Source organism: Aedes albopictus, chromosome 2 (genome assembly GCF_035046485.1).
Source record: "Aedes albopictus strain Foshan chromosome 2, AalbF5, whole genome shotgun sequence".
NCBI lineage: Eukaryota > Metazoa > Arthropoda > Insecta > Diptera > Culicidae > Aedes > Aedes albopictus.
In genome coordinates, this window is record NC_085137.1 from 403,232,627 (window position 1) to 403,245,094 (window position 12,468).

Consider the following 12,468-nt stretch of genomic DNA (forward strand, 5'->3'; position numbering starts at 1 on the left):
TGTACCAAATAGTATAATTTTTGTTATAGTTCACTAGTTTAAGGAATGATTTCAATGTAAATTACACTAGAATTAAGCTTACTTGTTTAGATATAATCAAGCAGTGACAATGCAATTTATCTATATCCTTCACTCACCCGGTGACAGGCCGTATACCTGTCACTCCTATGTCATCCATCACACCGTTCGTTTGGCAGAGAATACTGCGGTGATAGATGTGCGCGCTGGCCTAATGGGGTAGGCCAACACTCCCCCACGGTAAACCAACTGCCGGTGGGCTTACTGATCGACGCGTTGAACATCTAGGACTGCCAATTTGGTCGCTGGTCGTTCGTAGACTCCTCTGGTTGTCCTCACAGTCGCTGATCGAACTTGGCCATCTGCGCTGACTCTGGTCCCGATAATTTTCCCCTTCGGCCAACAGTTGCGTGGCATATTTGGGTCTGTAATGACCACTACATCTCCGATGGTTAGCGGCTTCGGTCGTTCAAACCACTTGGTTCTCCGGGTGATTTCCGGCAAATAGTCGGATACCCACCGCCTCCAGTATCGGTTTGCCAGAATTTGTGACGTTAGCCAGTTTTGACGAAGTGCTGCTCCGCTGTCGTCGAGATTGGTAAGTGGCTTGCAGCCGTTTGATGATCCGATAAGAAAATGGTTTGGCGTCAAAGCTGGAGCTGAGTCATCGTCTATCGGTACGTGGGATAGTGGTCTGGAGTTGACGGTATTTTCTATTTCCGTGAATAAATTTCTTAATACCTCGTCGGACTGCCTTGCTGACGAACATACCGCTGTGAGGTTGTTCTTAACGGTACGTATTAGCCTCTCCCAGTTGCCGCCCATATGCGGTGAGAGAGGTGGATTGAAGATCCATTCGATTTCCGAATCTGCAAATTCTTCCATGAGCGCTTCGTGCAATTGCAATAGTTCACGATTCGCTCCCACGAAGTTCGTGCCTCGGTCGCTATAGATTTTCTTAGGGGTGCCTCGACGTGCCATGAAGTTTCGGAGCGCCATAATACACGAGCTCGCGCTAAGGGAATGCACAACCTCTATATGGATCGCTCGGACGGTCAGACATGTGGCCAACATTCCCCAGCGTTTCTCGACTCTTCTTCCCACGGTGACTTCGATTGGACCGAAGTAATCGACCCCAGTGTGGGTGAAGGGTCGGGAAAAGGCTTCAAGACGAGCGGGTGGGAGGTCGGCCATGTACGGTGGAGTTGGTACTGCGCGGTTGTTCTTGCATGTCTGGCAACCTTTACGCACGTGCTGGTAACATGCGCGCAAATGTGGGATGCGGAACTTCTGCCTGATCTCATTGATCACCGTTTCGTGGTTTAGGTGATGATATTTCCGGTGATAATATCCAATGATCAGGCTGGTGTTGTGGTGTTTTTGAGCAAGTATTATGGGATGTTTGGCATCATTGGTGACGTAGTGGCATGCCGCGATGCGGCTTCGCATTCGCATAATCCCGAAACTGTCCAGCCATGGTGTCAATTGGAACAGTGAGCTGGTCTTCGGAACGGTTTTCGTTGCAGCATCTTCGCTTTGTGATGATTTTTTAAGGATCGTGACTTCGTCGGGATAGGATTCGAACTGCGCGAGACAAATGAGCGTACGTTCAGCGGTTTGAAGCTCGTGAGTCAAAAGCGGCCCATTGACAGTCGGGTTTCCAGAGCGGGTTTGTCGGCAGTTAGTGACGAACCGACGAACGTATGCGACTACCCTGCGTAATTTCTCCCAACTCGAGAATTCATTAATGTTGATGATAGCTAATGGAGTGTGATGTGCCAGTAGCGATGGGCGGAGTTCGGCGTCCGTCAAGTAATTGCTATTCGATGATTCCGGCCATTCTTCTTCAGTGCGCCAAAGGAAATCGGCACCTTTAAACCACCTATCGTCGGATGATAACTCCGGAGTGCCACTCCATTTCGTGGCGTCGTCGGCAGGATTCTGCTTCCCAGGTACCCATCGCCATTCGTTTGTTTCGGAGGTTTCGAGAATCTCGCTGACCCTATGACCGACGAACTGATTGTATCGACGATGATCCGAGTGTATCCAGCACAGGACATCTCTGGAATCAGACCAATAGAACTTCTTGTTAATCTGCAACGACAGTGATTCTTCGACCGTGCGCGCTAAGCGAGCACCGATGACTGCGGCAATAAGTTCCAGTCTGGGTATAGAGGTGAACTTGATCGGCGCTACTCGGCTCTTTGCTGCAACAATTGAGCAGCGGATAACATCGTCTTTGACGAAACGTAAATAGCAAACAGCTGCTGTGCTTTTTTCGCTAGCATCTACCATCGTATGGAGCTGGAGGTCGTCGGTTTCACTCACGAGGTAGTCCGAATTATAGCACCGGGGAATCCTCACATGTTCAATGCGAGGAAGAACTTTCAACCAAGTGAGCCACTTCTCGTATTCTCCGTCGGCTATCTCGTCGTCCCACTGTACGCTGGATCGCCATATGTCTTGAAGCAGGATCTTCAGATATGAGAGAAAGTGGCATATCAATCCTAGAGGATCAAAGATGGTCATCAGGACGCGTAGAACTTCTCGCTTCGTTGGTCGTCGTTGACCACCTAGGAGTGCCGAATCATAGCGATTCCATCCGACTTTGTAAAGGAAGACATCGTCGTTTGTGTTCCACCACATGCCTAGTACCTTTTCAGTGGCGAGCTCTGTTGACATATCAAGGCATTTCTCGTTGATATCCTCCCCTTGCAAAGCAGCGAGAACGGTTTTAGAGTTGCTAATCCAGTTACGTATTTCAAATCCACCCTGCTCGTGGACGTGCTTCACGTCCTTGGCCAACTGAATAGCTTGCTCGTCAGTATCGACGCTGGAAAGCATGTCGTCGACGTAGTGGGACTTCGTGATGGCTTGATGTGCTGTTGGGTATTTGCTGATGAACCTATCGGCGTTGGAGTTCTTCACGAACTGCGCTGTAGTCGGAGAGCAGCATGCTCCGAACGTCATTACTTGCATAGCGTACACTTCTGTATCACCACGATCGTTCATCCAGAAGAAACACTGACAGCGTTGGTCTTCTTCTCTAATCAACACCTGGTGAAACATTTCGCGAATGTCACCGGTTAGCCCGATACGACGCTCTCGAAACTGTAGAAGGATTGCCAAGAGAGAGCACAATAAATCCGGTCCTTTTAAGAGAACTGAGTTCAACGATGTACCGTGAGCGCTGGCCGCTGCATCCCACACTATCCGTATCTTGCCAGGTTTATTTGGGTTGATTACTGGAAAGACTGGTAGGTACCACCGTCGGGAGATTTTTTGGTTGATTTCCTCCTCGCTGAGCTTTCGAACGTACCCCTTTTCCGTATACTCTGCAATCTTGGCATGCAAGATTGCCTGCAGTTCCGGTTCTTTCTCCATTCGTTTTTTCAAACATTGGAATCGGCGCATAGCCATACACCGATTATCTGGCAGGCGGATATCGTCGTACCGCCAGAGTAGGCCGGATTCATAGCGACCTTCTTTACGCCGAGTAAGCAGCTGCAGCAAAGAGAGTGCACGCTGATCTTCGATAGACAGAGGCGGATTATTTGGCTTAGTTACCCCAAGACTGTCAAGCGAGAAGTACTCCTTCATCGCGTGGTGCAGATCGTCGTCAGCTGTATTGTTACAAGGACAGATGTGGAAACAGTAGTGGTGTAGGTTCGCTCCACGGGTTGTTCCTGATCCGCCACATACTGTCCATCCAAGCCGTGACTTGACTGCAATAGGCTGTCCAAATTCTCCTTCACGGTTTCTCAGCACAAGACCGAGATGTGCATGCTTCGTTCCTATCAGAATACGTGGGCGTATATCACGGTATGAATCGATCGGAAGATCTCGAAGATGTGGAAACTGTTCTGATAGTTTGGCCATATCCAGTGATTGTTGCGGTAACAACAAGTCCTTCACAGTCCTCACGTCATTTATCTCGAACCGCTTACTGCCATCTTTAACTCCGGAAATTTGGAGGTTGTACGCTCGAGAATTCGGTTCACATCGTTCAGTTCCACCAGTCCATCGGAGACACAACGGACGCTCGGTTCCGTCCAACTGTAGTATATCGGCGAGCTCTTGATCTAGTAAAGTGAGCTCTGAGCCTTCATCCAAGAAAGCGAAGGTTTGCATTGTTCCCGTTTTGCCGAATAAAATGACAGGAATGTAACGAAACAGTACCGAGCTTGCAGTTGTTCTATGGCTGTTGCAACCCGACGGACCAGAATACGGTGGTGCAGATGGTGAACTTCCGCTGTCGATCGTAGTTTCAGTATTCTGCGATTTCTGCTTCGCGTCATTGTGCAACAACTCGTGATGCCGAAAGGCACATCCGTTTTTCCCGCATGGCTTGGCGTTGCAGCTTCCTTTGTGCATTCGTAGACAAGTGCGGCAGAGGCCGAACTCTCTGACTGCAGCCCACCGTGAGTCTCTAGTGAGCTCCAAGAAGCGCTTGCATTTGTCTGCGGACTTGCAATACTCGTTACAGATAGGGCAGGTGTGTTTCACCGGAGTTGGCTTTGTCGCAGTGTGTTCCTTCGATGCACTTTCCTTGTTTTCTTCAGAAGACGCCTCAGAGTGGGCGTTGAGGTACGCATTTCCCTTTTTTGGCCCTCGAGTTTCATTTCGGGCGGACTTCTCCTGTTGTGTCGACAATGGAAAGGTGACAACGCTTGCTGCCTCCGCTAGAGAATAGATCCACGAGCTGAAGGTCGCCAAGTTGACCGTAGGAGCTACTAGTCGATGCTGTGCCCAATTAAGTTTAAGCGAGGGTGGCAGCTTGCTGACCAACTGATGGAGTAGAGAAACGTTGTACATATACTCCTGCAGTCCACAGGCATCCACTGTTGCGCAGAAGTTTTGTACGTGCACAGCGAATTCTACCAGTGTGTCTAGCCTTTCCTCCCGAATTGCTGGTAGCGTACTCACTTTTTCAATCAGCGACTGAATGATGACCTCTGGTTGGCCGAACAGCATTTTCAATGTTGACAGGATGCCTGAAACATTCCCAGGGTGGATCAAACGGCTCTTGACGGCTTCGTAGGCTTTGCCTTTCAGACTCTTCTGCAGTCGTACTATATTCTCTTCGTCAGAAAACCCACACATCGCTGTCGTACGGTTGTACATCGACAAGAATACTGGCCAGTCCTCCGGATCTCCATTGAACTGAGGGAGTTCTTTCGGAACCGCTTGTCTGGCTGCTACTTGCGAACGAGAGAGCTGGAACTCGTCATCATACGTTCCGTGGTCTGATGCTTGGGAGACACCGATATTTTCCCGAGGAATGCGCGGGTGAATACCGGTAGAGCACGCCGGAGGTACTACGACTTGCCCGTCGAAGGTGGTAGAGTTGAAAGGCGGTCTGAGAATTGAGCTCGCAGGTTGTTGCGACGTTGTTCGTTTATTGGCGTTTAACATCGTTGGCAAAACTTGCCGAGATGACGGATACCTGTCTGATAGTCCAACTTGCTGACTGGCAGGGTGCATCTGCATCGTTAGTCCTGACTGTCGCAAGTGGCTGGCAAATTCAGGACGCGATGTGGAGTGCTGCTGTTGAATAGGAGGACAACAGTGGAGTCGTTGACCGGTGTGCACATTAGCCGATCTAATCTGGCCATTTGGCTCGAATCGGATACGAGCTTCCCCGAGCTGACCAGCGGCGTGGCCTTGCTCCACGTTGCCTGTAGGAACTTGAAGGTGCTCTACGTCGAAATCATCAATTTCTGGTGCGTTTGTCTGCTGATGTTGTTTGGCATCTCGTACCCAATCGTTGATACGACTTGACGCCTCGCTGCGACTCCCAGAGCTCTTTTCGCTGACGACTTCTTCCAACAGACGGTACTTTCGCTCCAAGTACTCACGATGCTCCTGCGCTGCCCGTTGTTCTGCAGCTTGTCGGCGCTCTTCTTGCTGCTGCTGAAATTGCCGTTCTTCTTCCAGTCGCATCAGTTGCAGTTTTGCACGCTGCACCGCTGATTTTTGCGACGAAGAAACCGAAACCTGTGACAGGGCCTTCTCCACTTCTCGAATTTGAACACCTGTGCCTGTGTTACCATCGCTGACTAGCAATGGCGATTGCTGCTTCCCTTGATCTGCATTCAGAGGAACTTTCCGCCCGCCACCACTGTTGACTGGAACTGGCCCCGCTGATGTAGACTTCTGAAGGACAGACTTTGGAGGGATCACTATATTAGCGCGGGTGCTTGTTGCGATGTTCTCAGTGGGCTGGCTTCTAGTTGACGTTCTATCGAGTGTTACCTTCTCCTGTATGACATTTATTTCAGAAGCTGTTCTAGTTCGCTGGACCCATTTCGCTGTGACGCAGTTAGTGCAACTCCAGCTCTTGTCGGCAACTTCCTCTGATACGCCCACGCAGGAAAAATGGTACCACCCATCGCATCTGTCGCACTGAACCATCTCTTCGTTGTCCGGTCCTCGACACGTCTTGCACGTTTCTCCAACAAACACCACTTCTGGATTATCACCATCATCACCACCAGCACAAAGATCACCAGTTTCCTTCGGCCGCGCACCTTTATCTCCTTTGCCACCCGATTTAATAACACCGCGACTAGGCATCACGCTCGATTCGTATAAACGAAAATTATATGATGTTGGATTTAGTCCAACGGGAGGGAATTTTCCGGAATTATAATTCTTTACCGGAAACGTAATAACATACGCACGATCCGGATAGTGGTAGTAACATATAAGAATATAATTTTCCTATGAAAAGATATAAATTCAGCTTACAATTACAATGAATCATCTATAGTGTTTCTGCTACGTGACAGCGGGTTGGTAGACCCCTGTAGATCAGTGTATGCATAATGTATGGTTTGAGCTTACTTACGTTTAGTTTTCCCTTAATGTGTCGTATAATTCTTGATCAAAGGTGAGCTTAGCTGTAGTTCCTAGTAAACCATATAGTTAGCAAAGTTTCGAAGATTTTCTTTACCTTATTTCTTACCGAATCGGTAGATCATAGATTGCTCTGGGTGACACGGGATGGAAGTACAGCAGTTTAGGTTTCCTAGTATAAGTTTAGTTTTAGATCGATTTCAGTAATTTTAGGTAGATAATCTTACCAGTATTAGGTGCATGTACCAAATAGTATAATTTTTGTTATAGTTCACTAGTTTAAGGAATGATTTCAATGTAAATTACACTAGAATTAAGCTTACTTGTTTAGATATAATCAAGCAGTGACAATGCAATTTATCTATATCCTTCACTCACCCGGTGACAGGCCGTATACCTGTCACTCCTATGTCATCCATCACACCGTTCGTTTGGCAGAGAATACTGCGGTGATAGATGTGCGCGCTGGCCTAATGGGGTAGGCCAACAAATATCTTGATATGATTCACCACAAATACATAAATTTGAATCTACAATATTGATACGATATAAATGACTATTAGAAATATAATGATTAGACATAAGTCTTGAAAACAGACAAATAAAATTTCTACTAGTAGATAAATGTTTGAACCAAGGTTTTTTATCCACAACAGGACAAATGGAATGACACCAACGACCTTTATCACTACAATCCCAATCAATTTGCCAAGAAGATTTCGATTTTTGTTTGATTTCAGCAAAGTATTCCGAATGAAAAATATTACGTTCATAAATAATACCACGAGTAGCACCTAATTTGGCCAAACAATCAGCTTGTTCATTACCAAAAATTTGACAATGTGCAGGAACCCACACAAATTTTATAATAAATCCTCGACGTTGTAAATCGTATACTAATTTTCTCAGCATTATGATTATGTAATGAATTTTAAAATTGAAATTTGTTGATTTAATTGCATTTAAACAACTCAAACTATCAGTACATATGATGTACAAATTTGGAGAATACCCTTCAATAACACTGCATGTGAAATATAAAGCAATCAATTCAGCAACAAAAATGGAACAAGGAGATTTCAATTTAAAAAAATGAGCCACCTCAATATTATAAACTCCAAATCCAGTACTATTTCTAATGAATGAACCATCTGTATAAAATAAATACTGAGGTTCAATTTCACCAAATTTACGGTCAAATAACAATTTAGCAAATCGATAATGCTCATAGTATGGAATTTGTTTTATTTCCAAAACTAAAGAGATGTCAATTAAAGGTTGAAAAGAGTGAACATTTATGTCATGATTATAAAAATTAATTGAATCAAGAGGGACAATGTTTCTAGTGTAACAATAAATAAATGAATTTAGGATCCTACAAGAGGGATTAATTTCATACAAATCTTTTAGTATATTAATTATTGGATGGTTATTGGTAAAGCACTGGACTAGAAATTTAGTACCGTCGTACGGGGCTTCTTTATACACTTTTTCATGGTTTTTCAACTTTATGACATTATAACTCCCAGAGTAGCGAATGGATTTCCACAATTTTTACACACGATAATTGTGAGTATGTATGTAGGATGTGTGCAAAATTTGAACTAAATCCATCAATAAACAAAAAAGTTGTTCATACACCAATCGGACATATCTCATATAGAACCGGATGGGGGCTACTTTGGACATTTTGAACTATAACAAAACTGCATTTAAAATTCCAGGGTTATTAAGAAAATTACTTTGTACCGTTATTGTAGCATACCATATCAAACATGATTTCAATATAAAAATACGCGTTTTTAGATGGTTTTGTGCTACCTTTGGTATTATGAGCAGCGTGATATTGTAATATAGACAGCCTGAAAAAAGAGACCATCAATCCTTTATTTATCTGAAACGGTCATTTATAATGTATAACGATACAAATATTTGATTGTATATGCTACGTTGATACATCTTGGATGAATTGATCAACCCTTTGAAATTTATAAACTGTATAATCAAAGCTTACAGAGCAAATGTTCTGATACGATATGTATGTATTTTTGGTGTACTCGATGTTTTTTCGCCTCCTGAAAAGCAATAAAGGTTTTGTTTCAAAAACAATTCCAGCTGAATGAAGAGGTAAATATTGCGTCATAATAGTCCCAAAGACATCAATCAGATTTGAACCATATTTTGAATTAAGAAAAACCATATTCAAAAGTGTCCAAAGTAGCCCCGCATTTCAAAAGTAGCCCCGCACGACGGTATTCAATTCATTGAAACGAATTTTGAGAGGAACAATGCCAGCTAAAACTTCAATAGATTTTGTGTGCGTGGAATTAATCAATTTTAGGGGCTGTCCATAAACCACGTGGTCATGAGGGGGTGGGGGGGGGGGATCGGCCAATGACCATTTTGTATGGACAAATAAAAAATTTTGTATGGACTAATGACCACGCGGGGGAGGGGGGGTTGAAAAGTCCCAAAAAAATGACCACGTGGTTTATGGACAGCCCCTTAGACAAATTCTTAAACATCGAAATTGAATTTTTTCGAGTTTTGCCAAATGTGTTTGAGAAGCATAGCCAAAAGTAAAACAACTATATTCCATAACAGAACGAATTGTTGTCTTGTAAAGAGTTATCATATCAGATGGATGAGCACCCCACCAAGTGCCAGTGATAATGCGAAGAAAATTTATTCTCTTTGAACAAATTTTCTGAATATACTTAATATGATAACTCCAATTCAGTTTAGAATCATACCATATACCTAGATACTTGTAATCACTAACCTGCTCTATTTCAATACCATTAAGATATAAATCTACACTAATAGTGGAATGTTTTCGAGAAAAAATAATAAATTTTGTTTTTTGAACCGAAAAGTTAAAACCATTATTGAACGCCCATAAACCAATATTATCCAAACTAACCTGCATAAAATGACGAATTATTTCTCTGTTTTTGCCACTTACTGAAATAACCTTATCATCAGCGAACTGAATTAAATAACATCCATTTTGAATGATTGCTGAAATATCACTAGTGAATAAATTATATAAAAAGGGACTTAAACAAGATCCTTGAGGAAGACCATAATAACTATAACGAAAAATTTTAGAAGACCCATTGTGATAAAAGTACATAATTTTATATGAGAATAAATTAAAAATAAAATTGGAAATAATTAAGGGAATTTTCAAATTATTCATTTTTTGGAAAAGTAAATCTATAAGTACAGAATCATAGGCTCCAGATACATCAAGAAATGTGGAAATAACATCTTGTTTTTGATTGAAAGAAAGTAAAATTTTAGAAGCCAAAAGGGCTGTGCAATCACGAGTACCACGACCCTTTCTAAAGCCAAATTGAGAAGTTGAAAAAATGTCATTATTTTCAGCCCATAGCTCAAGACGATTTAAAATCATCCTTTCCATAAGTTTACGAAGACAGGATAATAAACTAATTGGTCTACGACTATCAGCCAAAGAAGGGTCTTGACCTGGTTTCAGAATACTAACTACTTTAATAGAACGCCATTCTAATGGTAAAATATTTTGAAAAAGAAAAGAGTTATAAATTGACAATAAATGAATTTTACCTTCAAACGGTAAATTTTTAAGTACAATGAATTTAACATTATCAATACCTGGAGCAGTATTATTTGTTATAGATAATGCCAAGTTTAGCTCATCTAACGATAATGGAGAACATAATTCAGGAAAATAATTGTGTAATTCTACATTTTTGAAATTAATAGAACGGGGAACAAAATCAGGACATATTTTCGATGCAAATTGATCAATCCAATTATCTGAATATTCCAATGTAACAGGAGACGAATTATCCTGTTTCCTTAAATTTCTTGCTACTGACCATAATGTACTTAACGAAGTTTCTTTATCAAGATTCTCAACAAAATGTTTCCAATAGTTTCTTTTTTTAAATTTAGTAACGCGAGTAAACAAAGCTTCTTCCCTACGGTAGGACAAATAATTTTCTCTTGTGCCTGAACGACGAAATTTTTTGAATGCAGTTGATTTATTTTTCAAAGCAATTGAACAATCATTATCCCACCAAAAAGTGGGGCGATTTTTTTCGAGATTTTTGCGTACTGACTTGGTTTTTTGAGATTTAAGTAAACATTTAATCAAAATTTTGATAAATTGATCATAATTTTCAATTGGCGATTGAGAATTATCCCAATGGATTAATGAAATGGAAATTAAATCAGAAAATTTCACCCAGTCAACATTTTTTGAAAGATCATCAATATTAGAATTTTCAGTTTTATTACTATATTCATTATTATTTAATTTAATCAAAATAGGAAGATGATCACTACCATTTGGATCAGGTATTATTTTCCAAGATAATTTGAATGCTAAACTATTGAAACATGAAGATAAATCAATACATGAATTTTGAAATGGAGGAACTGCAATTCTCGTAAATGAACCATCATTAAGAATATTTAAATTGAATTCATCTATTAATTCCATTATTAAGGAACCTCGACCGTCAATTCTATCACTGCCCCAGGAATAATTATGAGCATTTAGATCACCTACAATTATAAAAGGTGATGAAACATTATCTAAAATCATTTTTAATTCTGATATGGAAAAGTATGAATTTGGGGAAGCATATATGCAAATAATACAAAATTTACAATCATTATAAGGCCTGAACAAATCTCATTTTCTTCTTTTGTCACAATACTCGTTGACTCGCTAAGGGGGAGGACAATAAATAATAAATGTATTTGACGATGATATACCCAAACAATTCGGCAAAATCTATAATCTCATCGGATTTGTTAAGAAATTTTCTGTGCAACTCTAATTTTACCTTAAAATTTTAAAATTTCTTGAATAATTTATTGGTGTCCCCCCTCAAAATGTCAAAATGTATCTATACTATTTTGAGCAATCAGAACTTTAAATCTATCTAATTTAGGAATTATACTACGGCAATTCCATTGTAGAATATTCAAGTGACAATGTTTTGTTGAAGCCATTACGAAGAAAACAAAGAAGCAATGATGGGTCCAAATGAATTCAATTTATCTAGAAGAGAAGCCAAAAATGGTAGAATAATCTTGATTATTTTCTTCCAAAAATCATTAAATCCCAATAAATCAACTAAATCTTCCAAAATTCCCAAAATTGAAGAATTATTGCTATTATTGCTGTTTTAGTTATCATTAACATTTTCATTACTATTTGGTGGATCAGAATTAGAACGCTGAAAGCCAGGAATAATTCGAGGCTTTGAAGAAATCAAGCAAGGGAAATTTTGTTGAAATGAAGCTGCCTTTGGATTTAAACTACTTTCATCAATATTATTATTTGTTTTTTGAACACGCTTCCTTTTAGTAGGAGGTTTGTAAATAAAATTTTCCGTATATACACAATCATCTTCTTCATCATCAGTTAAGGATTCAAAAATATTAGGGGCAGCAATATTACTAGAATTTTTCAAAATCTCTGAATAAGAAAATTTATTCCTATTTTTCAATTTTTGATTCATTTTTGATTGATTTTCAATATAAACTGGACAATTTTTTAAAGAATCATGTTTTTTATTGCAGTAAATACAA

The 12,468-nt window shown here is 41.1% G+C and overlaps 1 protein-coding gene across 1 annotated transcript; it reads right to left on the reverse strand.

The window, feature by feature from the left end:
• Positions 1-752: 752 nt before the first annotated feature.
• On the reverse strand, positions 753-7,359 carry LOC134286848 (uncharacterized). The gene is made up of 3 exons (XM_062848533.1): positions 7,104-7,359; positions 816-7,048; positions 753-772 (listed from the first exon to the last, which is right to left on the reverse strand). The coding sequence occupies exons 2-3, from the start codon at positions 6,592-6,594 to the stop codon at positions 753-755; spliced, it is 5,799 nt and encodes a 1,932-aa protein (XP_062704517.1). The 5' UTR covers positions 6,595-7,048; positions 7,104-7,359.
• Between the last annotated feature and the right edge of the window lie 5,109 nt (positions 7,360-12,468).